Source organism: Anabrus simplex, chromosome 3 (genome assembly GCF_040414725.1).
Source record: "Anabrus simplex isolate iqAnaSimp1 chromosome 3, ASM4041472v1, whole genome shotgun sequence".
Classification (NCBI taxonomy): domain Eukaryota; kingdom Metazoa; phylum Arthropoda; class Insecta; order Orthoptera; family Tettigoniidae; genus Anabrus; species Anabrus simplex.
This window is the reverse complement of record NC_090267.1, coordinates 25,967,901-25,994,701: the sequence shown is the minus strand read 5'-3', so window position 1 is coordinate 25,994,701 and position 26,801 is coordinate 25,967,901. Positions and strand designations below refer to the sequence as shown.

Genomic DNA, 26,801 nt, shown 5'->3' with positions numbered 1-26,801 from the left:
CGATTTGTCAAACCTCGGACGCCCAGATTTCTTGCAAATGACTTAAACATGATCCCCATTTTGCCAAAGGCAATTGAATTTTTCTCATGAGGGATGTAAGCTCATAACACAGGATAGAGCCTCAGTCTTCTTTTGAGCACACGTGGCGGTGTCATCCACATAAGCGCTCTTGTTTAAAAGACATGCAGCCTGGAGAAATTTTCAATCATGATCCGCAGCAAGCAAGAATGGACTGCAGGTAAACCCAAAGGGAAGCCTTGTGAATCGATATACTGTTAGGTCACTGGTCGTTTCATGATCATCTTCACCGTCAACCACTCGGTACAAGAAGAATCTGTAGACATGATATGGGCTGTGAAAGCATCAATATTAACATAAGAATAATCTCGTTAAATCCCTGTCACAATGGTCAAGGACAACCTACAAAAAGGCTTGGCTGGCGACTCCAATGACTGCTACTTGGTACAGTCTAAATTTAAGTAGAAATGATAGGGACTCTGAAAGGAGGTTCGGTCCCATTTCCAGAGCGTCGTTAGGTGAAGGTGAATTTCTTTCGTTTGAAGATTCATCGAAAACTATTCTCTAGTTAACAATACCATACTTTTCCTTTTTTTACCAGATGATGTGGTAGACAGCAACACGTGTTTGGGTTTTGTGATGGTCCAGCAATTTCTACATGTCCTTTCTTTACGTAGTCAATCATCAGTAAAATGTACATGTTCCTCAGCTCTTAATTTATTTTGAGTCATTTCTGCAGGGAAAGAAATTGATTTTCAGCATTCAGGCGATTAGTTGGCCGATATATGTGCTCCTTTCTGTGGAGAGAAACAACTCATTTATTGTCTTCAATATGGCAGGAGTTGTGAAATTGCTGGAGGATTTCAGAGTCTTTCATACTCGAAGATCAGCCTCGGTCTGGTGTAATCCCAATAGCGTCCAATACCCATCTGAACATCGGTGCTACTGCATATGGATGCATGACGGCCCCTCTTGCAATTAGCACACGATGCCCTTCCATTCTGACTACATTCAGCAGCAATGTGATCCCGATTTAGGCATAAGTAGCAATGATTTTTTGTCCTTAGTTTTTCTTTACATGTGAACATCATCAACAGTGTTGCAGTTTCGAGCCCAATGACTACTTTCCTCACAAAAGATACAGAAGGGATTCACCGTTTTTGTATTTCTTCGTATCCCCTTTAGACCCTTGGCCTTGACGTGTAAAGATTAGGAACATTAGACTCTCCATGAATCTTCTGTGCAATTACGGCACCGTCTACTTCCGCACCTAGGAACACCATCAATTTTGTGATATCACCTTCGGGTAGATTTTCCCTTTTAACGTGAATTATCCATCTCCGACATGACGTCCTCAAGGAAGGTGCAAAGTATTTTCGGGACTAGTACATGACCACAGACATTAATGTCTTCTCCTAAGGCCTGGAGGGCCTTATATGTCTAATGCATTCAATGAATGTCGTGTTGAGAGTTTCGGGAGGGGCAAATTTAATCAAAATTCTCCAAATAATCTAGACGGGGTATATTATGCGGTTTGTCCTCATATCATGGGCGTAAAATTCTTTTAAATCCTCGTAAGCCAATGCCATAATGGCAACTCCTTCTACCAATAACTTAGCTTCCCCCTCAATATAGTCGCAAAGAAACATGTTTATTAACCATAGAAAGAGATGGGTTCCCATCAACTGACGTATCAAATTGTTCCCACAAACGATCCCAACTCTCAATGTCCCCTGAAGATGGCTTCAACTTGATGGAAGGTAATTTAATTGAGTGTATGAATGATGAGTCAGAAGGCATCTCATCATGAGTCTGGCTCATCGCTAAATTCGCAGTTGGATTAGAAAGCTTGCTATTGATACCTCTTGTAGGTCTTTGGATCGTGCATTTAGCAGTCTCGATATATTCTTCACAAGTCAATATATCCATCTCATATTCATCGTCCGTGAGTAGACTGTGAATTTGTTGTCTACCTTTAACATGCAGTCTAAAGCATCTTCAATACAGCACTTGTAGAACTGGTATTCGTCTAGGGTGTGTGTGTGTGTGTGTGTGCTTCTTCCATGAAAGAGTGAATCGTATTAGCAAAACGGGTAACTGTCGTAGGTCCGACATCGTAACTGACGTAAAATCTTAAATTATTATGTTTTCTCTCCAACTCAACTTTACGTTAACCAATTTAATATTAATAAATTTGTCTACAATGCTAAACATCCTGGCACATTTCATTCTGGCAGGTGGCTAAAGGATTATTCTCCTGACCTGTGCATAGTGTCACAGTCAACTCCTGAGAATCATCACATGGTACAACGAAAGGTCATCAGTTCCTTTCCTCACAGTCAACACAGACCAGTTATTATTTACTATGGCACTGAGATCCCTCTTGTGTCTTCAGTACCACAACCTCGTTGGAATTTTCGACTAGCAAAGTGGGATAAATTTGCAGAAGGACTTGATAACACTGTACAGTGGATACGACCAGTTCCTGAAAATTACAATAGATTTGTCAACGCCATAAAAGCTAATGCTAGGAAGTTCATTCCCCGGGGATATCGCAAGACGTATATACCAGGATAGTCAGAAGAATGTAATCAGCTCTACACTGAATATCAGAACTCTCCTAATAAAACAACAGCTGATGAGTTGCTAAGGGCTCTAAATAAATCTAGGAGAGAGAAGTGGCACAGAACTACAGCAGAGATAGACTTCACACACTCTAGTCTTAAAGCCTGGAACCTCATAAGAAAACTTGGTAGTGACCCTACAATGAAATGCAGAAGTTTGCCAATGAACCCAAACACCATTGCCTCCAGACTGACACAAATCTCTAGAGCGAAGATGGACAAGGTACACGCAAGGAGTGTTAAGAAGCAACTAAGAACGAGAAGATCACAGTTGACATCCCATCCGGAGTATTCCTGTGACTTCAGTACTGAAGAACTGGACAAGGCTCTATCCAAGATAAAGATAAATAAAGCTGCTGGTCTAGATGAAATCTATCCGGAGTTTCTGACGGCCATAGGCCCTGGTACAAAACAATGGCTAGTCAACTTCTTCAATGAAATTCTACGAACTGGTAAATTACCTAAGTTGTTAAAACAAGCCAAAGTAATTGCAGTCTTGAAACCAGGAAAGGAAGGAACTGATGCTTCACATTATCGACCAATTTCACTCCTTAGTGTAATCTACAAGATGCTTGAAAGAATGATACTTAACCGTATCCAGGAAGCAATAGAAAGAGTCATCCCAGTTGAGCAAGGGGGTTTCAGAAAGAATCGTAGTTGTTGTGATCAGGTGCTAATACTGACAACAGAGATTGAAGCAGGATTCTAGAAAAGACTGAAGACTGCTGCAGCTTTTGTCGACCTTACATCAGCCTATGACACGGTCTGGAGAGAGGGACTGTTGCTCCAGTTTGTTCAGGTCATCCCTTGTCAGAAGCTAGCATGCTTACTAAACAACATGTTATCCAACCGTCGACTTGCTGTATTTCTGAATGGTGAAAGAAGCACGTGGAGATCTCTAAATAATGGTTTACCCCAAGGGTCAGTTTTATCTCCCATTCTATTCAATCTTTACATACATGACCTGCCAAGAACAACTTCAAAGAAGATACAGTTTGCAGATGATCTAGCTTTAATTACTCAGAGTACGGATTTGGCACACTGTGAGGATGTACTTACAGAGGACCTAGCTACCATGTGCGACTATTTTCACAAATGGAGACTCCAACCAAATCCTAGTAAAACGGAAGTAACAGCATTCCACTTGCACAACATGGAAGCTAATCGGAAGCTACATGTGCTTTTTAACGGAACAGAAGTCTCCCACAACTTCTTCCCAAAATATCTGGGTGTCACACTGGATCGGTCCTTGTCGTTCAAACAGCATTGCTCGAATCTGTCAAAGAAGCTGAGTACAAGAGTAAATCTACTGCATAAACTAGCGGGCAGCAACTGGGGTGCAGATGCAAACACTCTTCGCACTGCTTCACTTTCTCTAGTATACTCGGCTGGTGAGTACTGCGCTCCTGTGTGGAAAAACAGCGTACATTCGAGCAAGATTGACGTACAGCTCAATGAAACCATGAGAGTTGTTACTGGTACAGTGAGGTCGACTCCTACTCAGTGGCTGCCTGTTTTAGCAAACATTGCTCCTCCAGATCTGAGGAGAAAAGCAGCAAAAGTACAGTTGCTCAAGAAGACCTTTGCACACAGGAACTCACTTTTGTTCAATGCCTTACGAGATCCACCTGTGATGAGGTTAAAATCCAGGAATCCACTCTGGACTGATCTACACTCCTATGAAAAATTCAGTGTAACAGCAGAATGGAGACAGCGATGGGAACAATGTCCACCCACTAACGCCTTTCTGATTAAAGACCCAACGAAGAAAGTGCCAGGTTTCTATCTTCCTCGACATGAGTGGTCAAAACTCAACCGTTTCAGAACAGGCCACGGCAGGTGCCGATATATGATGAAAAAGTGGGGATATTGTGAAAGTGCTGCGTGTGAGTGTGGTGCTGAGAAGCAGACATTGCTTCATGTTGTTGAGAGCTGTCCACTGTCAGCATTTAAGGACGGTTTACGGACTCTGCATGAACTGACACCAAGTGCAGTGGACTGGTTGTCGAAGCTGGACATTCTAGTTTAATTACCTATATATTTTAATGTGTATGTTAATTGTATATTTTTACAGATTATGCTTGTAAATGCCATACGATAATAATAATAATAATAATAATATTAATAAAGAGACTTCAAACCAAATTTCCCTTTCGACTCTACACAAGAAGCTACAGTCGCTCCTTCCAGCTAATATTTAACACAGCTGCTTACCATTCAGCACTCTTCTTCACTCGTGCTTTAAGAAGACTACAGATTTATCTCTTCACACAAGATTTACAACAATCTAACCACTTTATATGTTATTATAAACCCCACTTAAAGTATCAAGCATTTTCCTCGCCCCTACAGCATAATTTGAGTGAGCAGGAGAAACGTCTCAATACTAGCTTTAAAATGTATTTAAACCACTTGGAGTAATCAGCAACATTCTTCATCATTATTCTGACGTTTGAACTGTTTAGGATCCAAACTTTTCTCTAACACCCTCAACCAACACAGGGCGCCACTTTACAAGATTCAACGTAGCAATTTGTGTTCTTATAGAACTACCAATATGCAACTTGTTACCACATTTTTAGACAAGGACATTCAAGAAAGTGTATAAATTACATCTATTTGTTTGTAAGACTTTATTTTTAAGAATATCTTAACTATTTCTTACATCATCCTCACATTCATCTGTAATTTTTTTTAAATCAACCACAATTAAGAACAATCAGGATCCTGATTTTTATCTTTCAGATTGAGATTTAGGCTGAAGATGCGCTTAAATAAAGGGCGAAACATGTCCCTATAATTTAAAATCACTTTTTATGTACTGAATAGGTGGAATAAATACACATTAATATTTCTTTGACTTTAATATTATCTTTATCAAGCAGCACAGTTTACAATACAATATCCACACATACCAATTAATTCTTTTCTCCCGGGTTTCGGCACCAGATGATGGGAAATTATGTACACGAACAGTTTAACACTCCATTTTGTTTACCATGGTTTACTGCTGTCTACGAGGGCCATCCAAAAAGTAGTACCCGTTAGCGCTGCACGAAGCGTTGACGACTCGGGTAGCCGCTGGGCAAGGTCAGACTGTGTCAGTGGCTTGTCTGCCTGCACTCTGCGAGGTTACGTGACGCTAGCATTGCCTGTGTTGTGTCTGTGATCGTTTAAAATGTTTAAACAAATTGAGAACCCCCGCCAGTTGAGAAGCGAGGGCTGCGATTAAATTTCTTAATGCACGAAACATTCGACCTTGTGATGTTGATCGCCAATTAATGGAGGTGTATGGAGACAATGTGATGGACGAGTCGTCTGTTCGGCGATGGTGTCGCAACTTCAACCTGGGGAGGGCGAATACACATGACGAGGAGCGTTCAGGGAGACCAACTGCTGAGCGCAGTAGACGAATGCGTGAGGAACGATCGGCGCGTCACAATTGATGAACTCTGTGAACATTTTCCTAATGTGTCTCGAACAATTGTTCATGAAATTGTCAAAGACCATCTGCATTATTAAAAAATCTGTGCAAGGTGGGTCCCTCGCATGCTTACAGAGGAGGACAAAACCAAGCGTATGGCTGCAGCACTCGCGTTTCTGGGACGTTATTCCGATGAAGGAGACTCTTTCCCGACTCGCATCATTACTGGGGACGAAACATGGGTTTGTTATGCATCACCTGTGAGTAAACAACAGTCAATGGAGTGGCATCATGCTCATTCACCAAATAAAACCAAAAAAATTCAAGACAGTTCTGTCCAGCAGGAAACTCATGGCAACCGTTTTTTGGGATCACTGAGGTGTACTGCTCATTGATTTTATGGCCCGTGGAGACACAATTAATGCTAATGCGTATTGTGAAACATTAAATAAATGACGGCGGGCAATACAAAATTGACGGCGAGGTCTATTGTCTACAGGCGTCATTCTCCTTCATGACAATGCCAGGCCTCATGCAGCTGCAATAACACAACAAATTTTGCAGCAATTCAAGTGGGAAACCTTCGACCATTCCCCGTATAAGCCCAGACTTGGCCTCTTCGGATTTTCAACTCTTTACGAAGCTTAAAGACTTTCTGGCGGGAAAAAGATTTTACAGCGAAGAAGAACTTAAACAAGCCATGACTACGTATCTCAATATGCTGGCGGCGGAGGACTATGATGCTGGAATACAAAAACTCGTCCCACGTTATGACAAATGCCTAAATTTACTTAGAGATTATGTGGAGAAGTAGTGTAAAGTATGCTCTTTCCAATAAAAATGTGTATATATGTTAATATTTACTCCTGTGTCTTTATTGCACAAACAGGTACCACTTTCCGGATAGCCTTTTTACATCAAAGAAACTACATTGTCATATTCTAAATATAAGAATAAATGTGGTGAGGCCCAATCAAATACAGTAGAACCTCGATTATACGTTCCCGGAAACTACGTTTTCCCGTAATATTCGTTTAAATTATGTGGTCCAGGGAGCATCCTAATTAAATCTCCCTGTAAAAATCCCGCATTATCCATTCCTCAAAGAAACGATTTCCCAGATCAACCGTCCAGAAATTTCAGTCCCATCAACGCTAAATGCTCGATCACGTGTTTTTCAAGAAACTGCATCTCACGAAAGGACGGCTATGGCATACTTATGGATTTTGGTGTTAACGTCTCGTCATTGCAGTAATTTGAAGAAGTACTGTACTGGAAAGCCAATCAGCGGTGAACTTGCAAAAGGGACCATCCTAGCATCGCATTCGGGTGGTATTGTTTAAAGAATCTGTGGAAATCATAAAGCATTATGTCCACAACAATTGGAAGGAGACAGAGAGCATTTCTACAACTCTACTTGAAGATGGAACGAATTTCGTCAAATGTTCATACTTGCAAAACGTCTACATTATGTCCAGGATTAGATGTTTATTTTTTTACTTTTCTCGACTGTATCGCCAAACAGGTTTTCGGCATTTACCTCAGGGCACTGTATATTCACTGGGCTTTCAGGCAGGAATCGAAACTGCTCCTTCTTAAGTAGCACCAATTTAGAGTAGTATTTTAGTATTATTGTACACAATTATGTTATCGAGACCAGAACAGGTGTTGCACGTTACATACATAAAGCCATGGGAGGTTTTGGGATTGCCTATTACTCTTTTTGTCCGAATATAAGTCTATAAAATTATAAGTGTACATATTTCATTTGTATGATGTTTAGACAAATTATTGATGGTTCATTCGTTCCTGGATTTTCCGTTTTCCCGTGCTGTATGTTTTTTTTCTGTGGTCCCTCCAAAAACGGAGAATCGAGGTTCCACTGTAACACATGAGTTAATCCTCTACTCCCGGTACCTCTTTCACATTATTCAGTATTCTATCCATTATTAAGATGAATAGGCACTGTCGGCAGCCCTGAAGATGGTTTTCCGTGGTTTTCCATTTTTACACCAGGCAAATGCTGGGGCTATACCTTAATTAAGGCCACGGCCGCTTCCTTCCAACTCCTAGCCCTTTCCTATCCCATTGTCGCCATAAGACCTATCTGTGTCGGTGCGAGGTAAAGCTACTAGCAAAGATGAATAGGACAGGAGACAAGATGTGTGGTAACTACAGAGGAATCACCATCCTCTCCCCAGTTGCCATGATAATGGAAAGGATACTGGAAAGAAGAATTATAGTAAAGGTGGAAATTCAGTTAAAAGAACAACAATTTGGATTAAGAAGTGGAAGGTCAACTGTAGAACTAATTTTCACTCTGAGACATATCATGGAAAGGCACTGGGAATATGGGAAGGATATAGTAATGACTTTGTTAATTTTTGTTTGCTAGTTGCTTTACGTCGCACCGACACAGATAGGTCTTATGGCGACGATGGGACAGGGAAGGGCTAGCAGTGGGAAGGAAGCGGCCATGGCCTTAATTAAGGTACAGCCCCAGCATTTGCCAGGTGTGAAAATGGGAAACCATGGAAAACCATTTTCAGGGCTGCCGACAGTGGGGTTCGAACCTACTATCTCCCGAATACTGGATACTGGCCGCACTTAGGCGACTGCAGCTATCGAGCTCGGTAGTGACTTTTATAGACATAGAAAAGGCATCAGCCAGCACCCACAGAACAAAAGTCTGGGAAAGCCTGACACAAAGGGGTATTGGCAAGGAAACTAATAATAATGATAAAAGCAATATATGATAACTGTTACAACTGTGTGAAGACAACAGTGGGTAGATCAGAATGGTTTGGAATCGAAAATGGACTAAAACAAGGGAGTGTGTTGCCACCTTTACTATTCATAATGGTGAGGAATGGCATCATAAAGGCAGCAAGGGAAGATTATAGAGGGGAAAGAATGAATGTAATGATGTTTGCGGATGATGATGTGATCTGGGGAGAAGATGAGGAGGTACTAAAACAGCTGAATGTTCTGAATTGAAGGAGTGAACAATGAGGATTGAGGATCAACATGGAGATGAGCAAGAAAATGGTGATGTGTAGAGGAAGTAAAGAAGGAAAAGGAGCTATCAAAATTGGAGACAAGGAACTGGAAAAAATGAAAGAATGGATATGGAAATGAGTAAAAAATACAAGTGGGGGGTGCCTTTTACCAGCAGGTACAGAGGTTAATATGGAATTAAGATCTACCAATGAAGGCTAAAGAAGTCATGTACAAAGGATATTTATTACTCACCTATAACGACATATGTAGCAGAAACCTGGACGAAGATTTGTTAAAAAGAAAGCCATACTTTTCAGCGTTGACTTGGTTTAAATGTAAAGAAGCTTCCCAGTCTGCGAAACACACAATTTATCATATTTCCCGGCATAATTGTCGCCACTGCGTAATCATCGCATCCTTTATTTTCAATACAAAAATCAGACTTCAAACATTTAATCGCATAATCGTCGCACGTCCAAATTTTGTTGACGCAATCTGGTTAAAAGGTAAATGGAACTGCAATGTAAGTTGCAAATGAATGCACAATTTAAATATGTGTATGGTTTATGGACAATTTGGCAACACAGTCACATTTGCGAGATGTTGCACAAAGTATAAATAAATAATACCGGTATATGTACGACGCATGGCTTACCGGTAGGCTATCGGCAGTTTGACAACGTGGTCGCGAGACAGTGTACAATTTATTCACCACATAAATATTATAAGTTCTCATTTGAAATACGTAAGGCTGTAAGTTATCGCTTATCGGCAACGTCGCCAGGAAATACCGGTACCAACACACACTAGTAGACAAGAGGACTGATAGAATTCTGCGTTATTACAACCATCCGCCCCTGGCGCAACAGTTGCAAAGGACCTTGGCCTAGCAAGCGACCGCTGCTCAACCCGAAGGCCTGCAGATTACCAGGTGTTGTGTGGTCAGCACGACGAATCTTCACGGCCATTATTCTCGACTCTCTAGACAGGGGCCGCAATCTCACCGTCAGATAGCTCCTCAATTGTAACCTCAAACCAGCCCTCAGATACAGGTAAAATTCCCTGACCCAGCCGTGAATTGAACCCGGAGCCTCCGTGTAAGAGGCTGGCACGCTACCCCTACACCATGGGGCCGGCTCCTGCGTTATTGCGCACAAAGTGAAATCCAAGATGATAACGCAGATTTGCACGGAATTATTCAGCTCACGGTCAGCCGAATTATTTACGATGTCTCAGTTGTCATCGCTAGACTCTTATCTAACTATATGTCATGAAAACTTCTACCCAAGCAGACAAGATAATTATTATCCAATGGTATTAAAGTTTTATTTTATAAACTCGTCAGTAATGTAATGTAAAATCATCAATAACTGGGAAGAAATATTAACCTAATTACCGTATGTTTAAAAGAAATTGAAAAAATGAATGTTTGTTACTGACGTCTCGGAACACGGTCAACTGAGTAGATTACACCGCGCTAGCTAGAACGATGTATGAAGACGTCTGTGCTCCGGTTTGCGAGCTATGCGCAAGTGCACTAGTGTGTCACAACCAACGAGCTCAACTGATAACAAATTGCTGCATGCTTCCTTGCATCCTAACAGTATTGGCTGCTCTGGAATGGACAGATCACAGATGCATTTATTTGTTTGTGACTGACGTGATTACTGTAGACATGTGTGCGTGAGAATTTAAATTTTTAATTTGTGTTTGGGGTGTTTGTAGAAATAATTTGTTTTAATAGTGTACAATTATGGAAAGTCATTTATAATGCAAAACATTAACATGTGAAGCATTTATATGCGATTATGGGTAAATATAGAAACTATTCTGCGGGCTTCAAGCTAAGCGTAATTGCCTTCGCTGAACAGCACGGGAACAGAGCTGCAGAAAAAAAAATTTTCAGTGAGTGAAAAGTTGGTGCGTGACTGGCGGAAATAAAAAAAAACAAGCTAAAAAGCACAAACCCTTCTAGATGCGCGTTTAGAGGTCCTAAAACAGGGAAGTTTCCTATAATTGACGAAGAAGTGTTATGTACGTCAATGAAATACGTAGCAATGGCTGCATTGTATCATATGAAATGTTACAAATTAAGGGACGGGAGGTAGCACGCAAACACAACATAACTCAGTTTAAGGCGAGTCATGGGTGGATTAAGGGGTTCATGCAACGACACAATCTGTCAGTGCGAAGGAGAACAACACTAAGCCAAAAGTTGCCTGCTGATTACACGGACAAGATTGTAAATTTTCACCGATTTGTCATACGTTTGCGCAAGGAAACTTCGTACTTGCTTTCTCAAATCAGTAATGCTGATCAGACTCCAGTCTTTTTTGATATGCCTTGCAACAGCACTATTGCGCTAAAACGATCATGGAGTGTATTAATGAAAACCAGCAGTAGTGAGAAGTTGCGATGCACGGCAATGTTAGCCATTACAGCTGACGGAAGAAAGTTGCCGCCTTACATCATTTTCAAGAGGAAAACAATGCCTAAGAATATACAGTTTCCCCGTGGAATTCATGTACGAGCGCAACCAAAGGGTTGGATGGACGTAGAACTCATGCTGGAGTGGGTTAAAACTGTGTGGGATAGAAGACCCGGTGCACTACTAAAACAACCAGCTCTGCTTGTTTTAGATATTTTCCGAGGTCACCTCATGAAGGAAGTGAAGCAACTTCTCAGTAAAAATAAGACACAACACATTTCCTGGTGGCCAAACATCTGCTTTGCAGCCACTAGACGTATGTATTAATAAACCCTTTAAAGATCACTTACGTTGATTTTACAATGAGTAGATGATGAGCGGCGATCAGCAATTGACGCCCGCTGGAAATATCAGGCGTCCACCCTTGGACTTGTTATGCTCGTGAGATCTTATACCACCTGAACTAGTCTCCAAGAGCTTCAAAAGGACTGGGATTTCAAATGCACTAGACGGATCCGAAGATGACACAGTGTGGCAGAGAGACAAAGAATCTGATACTGGTATTAAGTGCGGCAAGGACGGCGCATCAGATACTGAAACATGCGATAGCGTCACAGAAGATTTGGAATAAATTGTGTACCGGTAAGTCCATATTTCACAACAAAGCGATAATTTTTTGCAAGTGTAATATTTTAACTTTAATACTCAAACTAATGACAATTAACTTATTACGTTCATTTTTATTTTCAGGTTGGAAAAATGTCCGCCGAATTGTTGCGAATAATTATTAATTTTATTTTAGAATATTTTAATTATTTTGATGTATAAACGCGAGTATTACGTGCATCTTAAATTTGTATCAAATACAATTTAGTTATAAATAAACTTTTTGAGTAATACAAATACTGGTATTAAAAATTCTTCGTATAATGGTCGCACCGTACTATTTTTTCGAAAATTTTGGTATAAAAAGTGTGACGATTATGCCGGGAAATACGGTAAATATAAATATTACACTATAACATACCTGTAAAAAAACCACATTATTAAACAAGAAATAAAGGAATAAAATACACACTATTATTGTATGTTTGTCAGACTGGAAAGTTTTTAAGTTTACATTTACTTGGACAATGACTCAGAGAGATGAGAGTAGAGAACAAGCAGCTGAAATGAAATTCCTGAGGAGACATTCAGAGTGGACTCATTCAGAGTGAGAAATGAAGACACACAAAAAGCTAAATGCACAAGAAATGAAAAATTGGAACAGAACAGCTTGAGGTGGTTTGATCTATGTGAATGATCTTCCTCACAATAATCAAGTAGAAACAGCAGTTCTGTATGCTGATGATACAAACTTCATTATTAATAATCCTGACACTACGTCTATAGAAACTACAGCAAATACAGTCCTGTCTAGGTTAGAATCATTGTTCAGGAAAAACAAATTAACATTGAACTTTAAAAAGACCCAATACATGGAATTCAAGGCATCTAACTATCATGACAAAACTGCAAAAAAACACAACCTTATATTAAATGCAAATGCAATTGAAAATACGTTGACCACAAAATTTTTAGGTGTCCATATAGATGAAAAATTAAGATGGGATTGTCATATTAAAAAAATAGGGAAGTCTCTGAGTTCTGTTTGTTTTGCCTTAAGGATTTTGTCTAATAGTTGTAGTGAAGAATATGTTAGAATGGCATATTTTGGATATTTCCATTCAGTCATCACTTATGCTATTGGTCTCTGGGGCTGTTACAAATCAAATCTTGATGTTATTTTTCGAATACAAAAACGAGCTATCAGAATTATACTGAGACGTAACAGGTTAGATCATTGCAGACCATTATTTAAGAGACCAAGGATACTCCCAGTACCAAGTATATACATCATGCAATGCATTCTACACGTGAAAAAAAAATATTGATCACTTCAGAAAGAATTTTGACAATCACAATTACCAGACGCGAACAAGAAATAATATTTTTATCCAACACAAGAGTAAAACCATTGCCTTGAGACATGTAGACTCTGTTGGAATCAGATTGTATAATAAGCTTCCAAATACGATTAAAGATATTAGTCCCGTCAGTTCATTTACCACAGCTTTAAAAAATCTCCTGCTGAGTAGCTGCTTCTACAGTACAGAAGAATACATGATGAAGTGCTGGTAATGATGCTACTACTTATTAACTTGTAATCTAGTATATAGCCTTAAAAATATGTTAATGTCACATTGACTATGTTCACATTATTAACACCACACCAATATATTTTTATTTTGTCTTGTAAATATTGGTTATTAATATTATTTAAAAAATTAAGATGTGCTGTCCTAACATTGAGGTATGTGGTGTTTCTGTTTTTCTTCTTTTTCAAAATGTTAATTGTTGTGCATATATTATTGTTAGTATTAGGAAATCACTTGACAACTCGTATACTGTTGGCATATTTCAAAATATGTAATTGTACAGTCTGTGGAAGCTAAATAAATGAATGAATGAATGAATGAATGGACATATCAAGTGGATGAAAGAAGAAATACTGCCAAGACAAACACTGGAAAGACAGATGACAGGGAAGAGAGGACGAGAGAGAAGAAGATTATGATGGATGGACTCTGTGAAGAACAGCACAGGACAACGGAACCTTGACTGGAACACAGTGCTGGATGAGGAATGGTGGAGAGACAGAATAAAGTGAAGAGGAACAATATTTGGTCCCAGCTGGTGTCAGCTGGAAAAGGGGAAGTGGTGATGATGATGATGACTATGATGACCGGGAACAGTGCACTTCTTCACACAAATACGTCATGGATAAAAATCCAACCTTGATTTATGAATGAGGAGGATAGGGACATACACAAAGGGTAAACCCAGTGACAGGTACTGTGGGAGAAGGAATCAACAGAAAAGATAGACAAGAACCAACATGAACACAGTAAAGAACTGACTTCACATCAGGCATGTAAAGTTAATGTTAAACAGGTGCCTCAGATCAAGAAATAAGGGATGAATGGTTTATGCTGTACTTACTGAATTCTGTAACTGACCGAGTCATTTCTTCCACTGTGGTATGTTTCAGGAAAGCAATATCGCCTTTCTCAACCAAGCAACGGAAAGCTCCCTCAAATCCTGCATATGGATCAGCACTTGTACACCTCTCACCAGGGATGCGCCCAATACAGAGAGCACATAATTTGTCTGGATTGTCACCTATTACAACAAAAGAGAATTTCCAAAATTTATAAGACTAGTTAAAATATTGAATAGTACAGAAGCCTTCTGCAGCTGACCCTAATCTGGGGATAGATGCTGTTTGATGGGTTCCAGTGTCATTTCCTACCCTGAAAGGACCCTCAGCCCACCTAAGAGAACTCATCCACCCAAAGCCATCGGTCCTTTTAGGGATTCAAGGTATTTCTCGTTGTCCGACACTCGGAACAGAATCTCTGGCTGAATGGACAACTCTATTACCATAACGGACTGGACCGACCTGACAAACCTGATTAACTACTATCCATTAAAAATGAATCTCAAAGAAATAAAAGAAATACAGTAAAACCTCGTTAATTCGAAGTCGTTGGAACTAAAAAATCGGACTTCAAATTACGTGATTTTGAATTAACTGCCAATTCGCAATTCAGAATTACCAACCCTTGCTGTGTTACAAAATATTCTAAGCCCCGATACTGCATGCACAGTTTATACCTTCCAAATACCATGAAAAAAGAACTATTTCCAAAATATTTCCAAGAAGGTGCATTTACAGTATTCAAATAATACACTTGGATATCTCACTGGCAAACATAACCTCACGCAACGAAAGAAAGAAAAAAGAACACGATTCAAAGACGAGGAGAAATCTATGCTGGCTACCATGTGGAAGTGCTTTATTCATTGGATTACTATACTGTATGCATTTTAGATGCCTTGTATTTGCACAGAAAATACCCAATGCCCTTAAAATCGAACTTTCCTATGACTCTATCCTTGTACGATTTTCCGCCATGGCATTTCTTTCGTACTTCAGAAATGTAAACACTTGCCACGTCACAAAGTATTCTAAGACTCAATAATACATGCAAACACCTCGATGCACGGTTTAAACGTTTCCATGGAAAAAAACTATTTCCGACATGTATCCAACAAGGTGCATTTACAATGTTCAAATAATGCACTTGGATAAATCACTCACAAACATAACCTCACGCAACGAAAGAAAAACATCACACAATTCAAAGACGAGGGTAAATTATGCTGGTTCCCCTGTGCAAATGCATTATTTTTTGGATTTCTATACTGTTTGCATTTTTAGATGCTTTGTACTGGCATGGAAAGTGCCCGATGCCTTAAAACATTGTGGCTTATCGAACTTTCCTATGACGAGGGAATAACGTTTCTCGCTTCCATGTGCACTGCAATGCACTACAATGACCCCCATCCCCCACTCTTGTACGATACCCCGGCTGGCACTTTCTCCTTTAAAACCATAAGACTGTTTACGCTCGCATTAAAATAAAGCCATGCATTTTCATTGCCAATGACAATATTGTTCGTTGCCTACGAATTTATTATATGGGCCACGTTTTTTCGTTAACTGTCGGCATCGCCAGTGTTCGCGGATTCTGTTTTTCCGCACACTGCCCGTTGCGTGATATTACGACGTTCCTTAAAAGGTTGAATATAAAAGAATTCCGATTTCATTCAACTTAGTAATCATGAAGCGCACTGTGGACCCACCGAAGTGAGTGTAATTGCGGAAAGCTACGGTACCCCTCGACGTTCCGGAACTCGCGTTCTATTATGACGCGGATAAATTTCGAGTTGAAATTACTCTGTAACATACTATTGTTTTAAAATGTAAAGGCAGTTTCGAATTCAAAGTCTGAATTTCGGTAATGGGGCCGACATTGTACTTCGAATTACGAATTATCCGTATTTCGAATTAAACAATTTAAATAACATGCAAAACTGTATCTCATGTTTTCAGGAACGAGAGCTTCTTCAAATTAGGCGGGATTTTGAATTAACCGATTTTGAATTATCGAGGTTCTACTGCATCAAGTTTCTTCATTTTTTCAAATGGTAAAAATTACTGAAAAGGATATGGTAACTCTACTTTGTTAGAGGCCTCCACCGTTTAGTGTCATTTCACACTGATTTCAACATGTCACCTGTAATCTCCCTAGAGCTTGACAATCTACACCAGAGGTGCTCAGCTGGGCGCCCGTTGAGACTAGCCCAGTGCGGCCGGGCTTACGTAGTAGCGAGAAGCGAGCGAGCGCACTTTGCACGGAAAGGAACAGTGATGTTTGATTGTCATTACAAAGCTCTCCTCCACTACTCAGCAAAATGCTGAATGAGGTACAGTATTTAAGAAAAAATACTATAATCGCAAGAGATTCCGGTTTGTTATTACTGCTCTTGATATAAACAGTCAGTTTTATTTTCTTATATTTATACATTCAAAGAAAACTAACACATTATAATTTTTGTGTTACAATTTACAAAGGTACAGGTTTTAAGCGTACAAGCTACGATTGACAATTTCTTGGATGGGAATGACAGTATTTCTATTTCTTAAAAAGTAAAATTACTGTTATTTATTCAGCAAAAAATAATATATTTACATAGTTCAACAAGTTTACTGCTTGATTTTGCACAATATTGTAGTGTTGTTTGAATTTCCCCTTTCACTGAATTTGAAAACAGTAAACTTATCAGGCGTCCAATGATAATAGGTAGCCTCTGAATGGCGAGGGGGTTTCGTCATGAGTGGGGACATAGATATTTACTATCCAAGATTGAAGTACAACACCAATGTAAATGCATCTACCAAATAGACGTACACTATGCCTTCACATAAATAACCTGATAGTATTCGCATGATTGGATTGTTGGTTTTATTAGATAACTTAAACCCAAGCAACCACAAGACACAGCCTATCCACCTTAACTCTGTATTATATTAGAAATGCTTCTAAAGCACCTCTTAAAATCTAATAGTGAAAATTGTAATTCATTACGTACATTACAAAAATATTTGAGGTTGTTGGCCTCTTTATTGTATCCGGTCAAAATACATAAACTGGAATGAACATAAATAACTTATTTCTTACAACGTAAAATAAAAATGACATGGATTTCTGCCCTCTTTCATCCATTATTATCTGCCTCCATTTCCAACTCGTGTATCGTCGCAGTGATCGAGAGTGACTGGGAAAACTTCGCCCAACCTTCAAAACTTATGATGTAACAACAAAGTCACTGCAGTTGAACAGCATAAGCTCATCGCCTGCCTGCCCGCCCGCTTACAGTGGTGGGCACCTGCGGAATGAAATGCCCAGTGTGAGCACATCTGGTCTACAGCAGTATCTAGAATTGGATTCATCCTTTCCGAATGATGAAGATATTAACTTGAAATATTTCTTCTTGAACTAATTTACTACATAAGCATCTCTTGCATCCTTATGTACGTTCACTAATTATTTTTAAGTTACTTATTAGACATCATGGTAAGTTATTGTATAGTCCCAGAAAAACGAGAAGAAGTACTTTTTCTTATGTTATACAATGTACTTTAGAATAAATTACAGAATTCATACTAAACTTACCAATAGGATTATACTTGTCAACAAGTGAATTAACAGCACAACTAGGACCGAAGAAGTTGATGGCAGACTTGACATGATTATTGCAATCAATTATCTCCATGCCACCTTCTTTCATCAACTATAACAGAAACACAAAGGTGTGTAATAACATGACAAAAATGTGTTAAACAGTCAGCAAACAAATAATACATTTCTTTCATTCAATACTTTAATACACTACCAAGACCAAGATGATATGAAGACAAAAACACAATGATTCAAACCATCAGACAGCATAAAATTCATTGTCATAAGGAAAAGAACTAGCTCAAAGTAGTAGGCATATTAATTTCACATCCCACATAAATTCACTATGGAAGATATTTCATAAACAAAGCATTATTTAGAAATCACTGTTGAGAGTTCCAGCCCTTGTTCAAAGAAGAAGAAGAAGAAGAAGAAGAAGAAGAAGAAGAAAAGGCCCAATGAAGTAATATACCTTAAAACAAGATCTTTTAATGGACACCACTATTGAAAGACATCTCCATTTTTATGGGCACCTAGGAAGGATGGAAGAATCAAGACTAAGTACCATAATCCAGACACCCAACTGAAGAAGTCAAACAAAATTAAAAAACGACAAAGAAAAGAAAAAAGATATGGGCAAGGAAGAAAGCTCTAGAAGCAGCCGCAAAAATCTACACTACATTATTTTGATTAACTTTCATAACCCATAGCTGACTCATCCAGAAAGAATAACAAAAATTAGGAAAAAGAAAGTAAAGCAAGTAAACAATATACATACGGTGTAGACTGGTATTACCCAGCCAGCTTGTGTCCCAACACCAGCAAAGCAAGCTTTCTTTCCTCGCAAGTCTCTTATTGAGCGTACTTCCGGCAACTGGCCCGTCTTTACAACAGCAACAGCATAAAAATAATTCATTCTTCCTGAAATAACAAAAAGAGATTACATTACTCAGTTTTTAAAAAAAGTAACCAGATGTAAAGGCCTAATGATGCATGCTACCTCACCTTGCTCAGTATCCGTGAGGAACAATATTGTCTGTTTATACTTCAATTACAAGTAAGGCCTCGTTACTGAATGCAAACTGTTAAGAGTTAAAGCCAAATGAGTGACTACTGAAGCAATATTTACATTCTATTCTTGATGCTAGGTCACACCACAACAGGAATGGACATTTAGTGATCACAGAGGTTAAACCAAGATTTCTCTATACAAAATCTTGCCTTATATTCCCAAACTTGAAAATTTAATAATGGTATAGGGTTTACATTTTATGTACCACTAATTATCGTATTTACTTGCATACTAGACCCCCCCCCCACCTTTCCCCCCAGTTTTACAGCCAAAAAAAAGTAGGGGGGGGGGGGTCCAATATGTGATAACCTCAAATTTTGTGCAGTGAACACAGGACTGCTAGGCTATAAAGAGCTATAAATTGTACAAGTAAACATTCTGCACTAATCTTTAACAAACCTATGAATGTATTCTGAGTTTTACTGGCTATTTTCATTGGAAGGCAGCATTTTGGAATTTAAAAAGGTAATAAATGGTGAAAGCATGACCTTTAGGCCTACATATAAAGTAAATATGATCAGTTTTAGTTTATCTTAAATCACATCATTCGTTTCATCTCATTAACTCTTGTGATGAGGCTGACGTCAGGAAGGACATCCGGTTGTAAAACCTTGCTTTGAAGATTCGTCTCACTTTATCCTCGACTCCATAGAGAAAAGGGATAACGGTATCATATTATAGTATTGTGCAATATCAATATAAGAGAACTTAATGGCCAGTCATTTGTCTCTGTCAGTTGAGGAGTAGGCCTACCACAGAGTAAACATGATCATTGCTTTCATTTGAATTATCGTCGTCTTGTGCCGCCAACTTCTCTGTTACCGGCGCGTCATCATTCCAAATGACATCTTCATCACTGCTATCGAGAGCATTCAAGATCCTGTCTTTTTTTGAAACTTTTAAAAATAGTTTTGTTCCTGACTATAGACACCAAATAGTGAGAATCTATTCGCAAATGATTTCTGAAGATGGTCTCTGTTATTCCCAGTTGGTGTTTGTTTAGCAAAAGCTACCCCTTCTGAATAAAGCCGTGTTGTACAAAGTGGGCCAAACCACCAGATGATAACTAGGATATGTTACGAGTTGTATTTCCAAATGTAATACATAAAAACTAGAAGCATTCTTTGGATAACTGCGGCTGTTGAAAGCCAGACCTTTATTTTTAAGTACGGTAGTATATTTCATACTTGTTCTATACATTAATCACATCAGGATTTACCTAAACAGCTGTAAATGAGATAAGATGGACTGCATTGTTTAGGTTAGGTTCGCTATCGAGTGCCCGGATAGTGCCAGAAGTTCCTCTACGGAAAGAAAGAAAATAACAGGAAAGATTGCCGCGTTTATGGATGTCTACAGGAGAGACGGTAATGTGCTTTATTATCATAATGTTTAATTTTGTACATTCGTTGTCTACATTTTTTAATTAACGTATAGTATGTTTAGTTTGGCGTCTTCAAAAATCTTAAAGTAGTTGGTGGGGATGTAAAGTCAACAATTTTTATTATTTATTACGTACGTTGGCGAGTAAAACAATCGTTATGATTGGATTGTTTTTATCACGTTTCAAACCTACGTCTCTCCAAAAATTACCTATACTGGCCCGAGTTTCGAGATATTAAACAATCACTTTGTTAATGATCTCGCCTGCTATATTAATAACAACAACCATACATATTTCTTAACTAAAGTAAACTCGTGGTGGTGCAGCTCATTTTAGGCACACCCCCAGTAGAGGGGGGTGTACAATTTTTACCGCATATCAACATTCTTGCCACTCTTAAATCTCTGGTGGTACGGTACCGGGAATAAAACTCAGGCCCCTGAAAATGGCAGCTAATTGTGCTATGCATTACGCCGATAGACATATAGTATGACTGAGGCGTGCCTGCAATGTGCAAAACTATTCACCTATTTGTGTGACGGCATCAGAGTTGCAGTAGGTCTATGCTAAAGAGGCAGACATTTCTTAACTATGAAACACAGATGTACCGTATGACTATGACACATGTTTTCATTGTGTGTGTTCGGAATGTTGTAGTTGGCGACAGCGTTGATGATGAAGCACCGAAAATAAACTATGAGGAATACAAAAGTGCATTAGAAATTATAAACATTCTACAAAAGGACGATGAGGCTCTTAAAGTAGAAAATCAAGAATTAAAAGAAAGACTATGATCGCTAGAATTCGGGACTGACCATTCCTCGAGTGATATACCGGTACTAGTAGCAAATTCGAACAAGTGGTGTCAAGTAGTTCATGGTTGGCCGGCTAAGAAGAAATCTACAGCTGAATTTCCGGAAATAAACATCAGAAATACGTTTTCTACCCTAAATAATTCAATTCTGGAAGAAAGTGATCACGCGCAGGAAACCAAATCAAAGCGAACCGCTGCAGTTGCCGTGCCAAGGTTAAAAATTAGGCCTACATTTCAGAATCAAGACCTAGCTAGGCCTAGATCAGCAAAGGTAGCTGTGTTGGTGTTGATAGCTGAGGAAGGGGAACTGCGGGAGTGATAAACGACGAGAATATATCAGCAACCGGAGAAATATATCCAGGAGCTTCTATCAGCAATGTCCTGGAAAACGCAGGAACAACTAGGAACTTCGGGAGTGGGGATGCAGTGCTTATCATCGGTGGTACGAACGATGTAGCTCACGACTGTTGATAAAATTAACCATAATAGGTATTATGTTTGATCCTATATTGACTTGTCTGAATCTATTAAAGAACTATTTAAAATAGTTTTTACTTGAGTCTGCCTTATCAATACACCTTATAATGATACAAAACTATTTATTTTACCGTACATGTTTTGGGAAAATCATCCATTCCCTTCATCAGTATTGACATCACTGATTGCTAATAAACATCAGAAAATGGTAATATTATTCTCGATGTTATTAATCATAAGATACTTGTCTGGCCAGAAATGGAGTAAACCATACAGCCAGTGTCTGCACGCCGAGTGTTGGGCGGCGGTAAATAGCCTGACCCACTATAAGGACCAATGGCTAAGGCCAGAGCAGTCCTTATAGAAGGGAAATGGGCCCTCAGTGGAGGAAATGCCACTGAAACCCAATATCAGCTGTAGCGCCTGTACTCCAGAACAGCGGCTACAAAAGGCGTCTGTTCTCCATGCTAGGAGCGGCCTACAAGGTTTGGCTGGCAGTAGCTCTAAAATGCCTTTGGGAGTGGCGAACCCATCATAATAAAAGCCTATATGATGACAAGTGTACTGAAGCCTCGGAAAATGCTAGGGCGTTCCCCACAAACGACGTGCAATTCTTGTGATACTGGGAGAAATGTGAGAAATGGGCGACCAGCAACCAAGTACATCAAGATAGCGACAATCAATGTAGTGACACTAAAAGGGAAAGTGGAAGAAATTGTCGATTTTATGATTGACAAAGATATGGCATTGCTGAGAATCAGTGAGACCAAATGAAAAGGAAAAGGTGAGAGGAAACTAAAGAAAGGATACACCTTATACTATAGTGGAGGAAGAGAAGCCAAAAATGGTGTAGGTCTCATAATTAGAAAAGACCCAAAGGAATACCTAGAATTGGTGGAAAACATAAATTACAGGTTGATTAAGGTCAGATTGAGACTTGAAACTGGTGTTACAGATAAAATTCAAGGGTATGCTGCACAAACAGGAAATACAGATACAGATCTAGAGGAATACCTTGAATATCTGGAAGACCATATACAGGAAAAAGAGGTTGTGATCATAGGAGACATGAATGCCCAAATAGGTCAGAAAAGAAAAGGAGATGAAGAGATTATAGGTCTATTTGGATATGGAAAGAGAAACAAGGCTGGAGATATTTTGGTAGACTTTTGTAGAAGAAATGAGCTGATCATTGGTAACACATGGTGTTGAAAGAAAAACAGTCAGAAGATAACAAGATATCGTCGGGATAACAAAATCAAAACTATGATAGATTACAATTTGGTCGAAAATGGTAACAAGAAAATGTTGGTAGACGTAACAGCCCTCCCAAGTGAATCTTACGAAGGAGATCACAGAGTTGTGATAGCTAAGTTAAAGATGGGAAAGATACAAAAGATGACTGAGATTAGGCAGAGAAATCTAAGGGTGTGGAAATTGCAGGAGAAGGAAATAAATGAAGAATTCCAGACACACATTAAAAGAAGTATACCTAAGGAAGACATCAGAAGGGTAGAAGAAGAATATGCATACTTTAAAACAGTCAAAGTCGAGTCTGCAGAAAAGACCTGTGGAAGAGTATCAGGAAGGAAGAAAGATCAAGAAATGCCCTGGTGGAATGACAGGGTAAAAGATAGAGTTAAAAGGTAGAAAGAAGCTTGGAAAAGATGGCTGAGAAACAGAACAACAGAATGCAAAACAGAATGCAAAACAGAATACAGGCACTGCAAGAAGGAGTGCTCCAAGGTGGTTCAAGAAGAGAAAAAAAAAAATGCTGCAAAAATTCGCTGAATCTCTGCAAGAAGATACAACCGGGAAAAAAAGATCTTATTCCAGTGGGTTAAAAAGAAGAAAAATCCAGGAGAAGGTGCTAACTTAATTAAAAATGAACAGGAGGAAGTGATGACACAGAAGCAGGATATATTGCAGAGATGGAGAAAATACTTTGAAGAGCTTTACAACGTGCAAAATACCTTGGTACAAGGAGAAATCGAAGAAACAGATTTAGTGCAGATGGAAGATAGGGAAAACAAGGTGTCCATGGCAGACATTGAGTGGGCCACTAAAAGAATGAAACGAGGCAAGGCAGCTGAAATTGATGAGTTCACCACAGCAATGATAATAGCAGCAGGAGTAGTTGGTCTACAGTGGTTGTATAGACTCTTCAGAGTGATATGGAGAGAAAAGACTGTTCCAAAAGAGTGAACGAAAGGGGTCATTATACCAATTTTCAAGAAAGGAGACAGGAAGCAATGTGAAAATTACAGACGAGTGACACTGATACCTCATACAACTAAGATCCTTGAAAGAAACTTGGATAGATGAATTAGAGACAGAGTAGAGGGAAAATTGGCAGAACACCAGTATGGATTCAGAAGTGGCAGGTCTACATTTGACCCAATATTTACATTGCGTCAAATGATGGAGAGGTATTGGGAATATGGAAAGGACATAGTAGTAACGTTTCTAGATATTAAAAAGACATATGACAGTGTCCCTAGAATTTGGTATGGAAAACATTGACAGAGGCACAGATTGGGAATGAAACAATGCAGATGGTAACAGCATTGTATCAAAATTGTGAAAGCTGTGTTAGAACCAAAGTGGGTCAAACTGAATGGTTCAGAGTTGAGACAGGCGTAAGACAGGGAAGTGTATTGTCTCCCTTACTCTTCATTATCATCATGGATAGAATTCTACATAATATCAAGGAGAAGATGATGGACGAGCAAATAAAGTCTATGCTCTTTGCTGATGACATTGTAGTTTGGGGAGATAATGAAGAGGAAATTGATTAATGGAATGAGGAGATAGGAAATTTTGGAATGAAGATTAGTACTGCAAAAAGTAAGACTTTGATCATGACAAGAGGTAACAGAAAATCCAGGGAAGTGATAAAAATAGGAAATGAACCTCTTGAAGTAGTGAAAATTTTTAAATATTAGGGCAGCATTATGTCAAAAGTTGGAAATTTGGATGGAGAAATTGATTCAAGAATAGAGCAGTCTGCAAGATTCTACCAGTGTGTGAGAGACATTGTATGGAACAAAGATATGCCAATGAAGTGCAAGAAGGTTTATACTCATCCTATTATAAACCTAAAGCAGCTGAAATGAGGTTCTTGAGGAGCATAAGGGAAAGACAAGATGAGATATAATATGAAATGATGAAATAAGGAAAAGTGTGGGAGTGTGTAAAATTCAAGAAGAGACTGATATAGCAAAGCTAAAATGGTTTGGACACATGATGAGAATGCCAGGAGAGAGAATACCAAAGAGAATATTCAGACACAGAGACTGGAAAGAGGCCTAGGGGATGTCCTAGAATGAGATGGAGGAGCTCTGTTGTGGACTGTATTGCAAATAGAGGAGTCGATAGCAATAAAGTGCTAGAAGAGGAATGGTGGAAAGATCGAGTAAGGTGGAGGGCTTTGGTATACTACCTACCCAGAGAGAATGTGGAAAATGGAATGGATAAAGAAGAAGATATCGTGGACTTGGTGGAGAAACTCACTAAGTCAAAATTTGGCTGTTTTGACTTAATGACATTTTTGTCAAACTGAAGGTCAATTCCACACACTGGAATAACTCATTAAGTGATTGCGTTGCATGGAAACCAGTGAATCCCATTTTTATGGATCTCGCCAAGTCAATAGCAACTTTTAATGTGGGAAGAAGAACTCACTAAGTCACCTGGAATGAGTATTTTTATATTTCATGGTTTAATATATATAATTTATGTAAGACTTATACAGTTAGAAAAGTTTATATTATTCCATCAATAGCTAATAATGCTGGAATTGTTTTAATTATTATGGCGGGAAGACTCTTTTAAAGTCGGTAGTATGCAGGAGTTCAGCATTCATTGTTTATAGTCAAACCCGGGAAAAATGTGGAAAGAGTGGAAGGAATAGGACGAGGTGGATGAAACAGAATCAAGAAAAATTGAGCAACAGAGTCAACAAGAAGGAGAGAGATGGGTGTTTACCATACTTAAACAAGGAAGGAAAACTACAGAGTGCTAAATGTCCTCAACTTGTACATTGCCTTTAGTGTAGGTTTAAATGTACAATTCATTTCGGCCAGCAAGAACGAGAAACCATTTGCAAATTGTATTGGGGGTTATCAACCTATGAAAGAAAGATAGACTTCATTCCTGGAAATGTTGATGTTTCTAAACCAAAGACCCACTGACCAAGGAAAGGTACTGATTGCAAGAAAGGGAACTGTGCTAAGTCATACCATTTTTAAAAGGATGGCTCCAAAATTAGAGTCTGCCAATCTTTTCTCATGAATACATTGTATATACATAATGGACCAATCAACACAGCATTTAAAAGCAGAAATGGACATGGTTCATTTTCTGGAAGTGACAGAGGAAAAAATTAACCAGCATATAAAACTTCAAAAGAGCAAATTGTTGCAGTAAAGGTTTACATAGAAAGGTTTCCTAAAATGGAAAGTTATTATATGAGGAAATCATATTTTGTAATGAATAAATCTTTCTTTTTTTTTTGATCCAAAAAAAAGACCAGTGCCCCCTCTGCAACAATTACAAGAATGCTAAAGGAGAGGCCAAAATTGCACTAGATGACGAATTTAGCAATCACATGAGAAGGGTGAACCATTCTTTAGCTAAGCTAAACAGTTGGACAAACAACATGCATCACAAAATGATGCGGGATTTGTCTCCGCAACATTTGATCTACAATCAGTTTTGTATATTCCGTCATCTGATGTGTCTCTTATGTATTAGGCCTACATGAGAAAACTGAACATGTTTAACCTAACGATCCATGAGTCAGCTCTTTCTAACAATGCTAATTCTTATGCTTGGACAGAATTAGAAGGAAAAAGAGGAAGTTCAGAAATTGGTTCACGCCTGTTACATTGGGTAAATCAATTGCCTCCCCATATAAAAGAGTTGACTCT

The 26,801-nt window shown here is 38.9% G+C and overlaps 1 protein-coding gene across 2 annotated transcripts in view; it reads right to left on the bottom strand.

The window, feature by feature from the left end:
- The window catches only part of Tsf2 (transferrin 2), a 217,944-nt gene that overhangs the window by 163,799 nt on the left and 27,344 nt on the right, over positions 1 to 26,801 (bottom strand). For both annotated transcript variants that reach the window (XM_067144056.2, XM_068226978.1), the window contains exons 4-6: positions 18,902 to 19,044; positions 18,118 to 18,235; positions 14,537 to 14,716 (exon numbers count right to left, since the gene is read on the bottom strand). In XM_067144056.2, the coding sequence (XP_067000157.2) occupies positions 14,537 to 14,716; positions 18,118 to 18,235; positions 18,902 to 19,044 (441 nt within the window). The remainder of the gene's footprint in view (positions 1 to 14,536; positions 14,717 to 18,117; positions 18,236 to 18,901; positions 19,045 to 26,801) is intronic.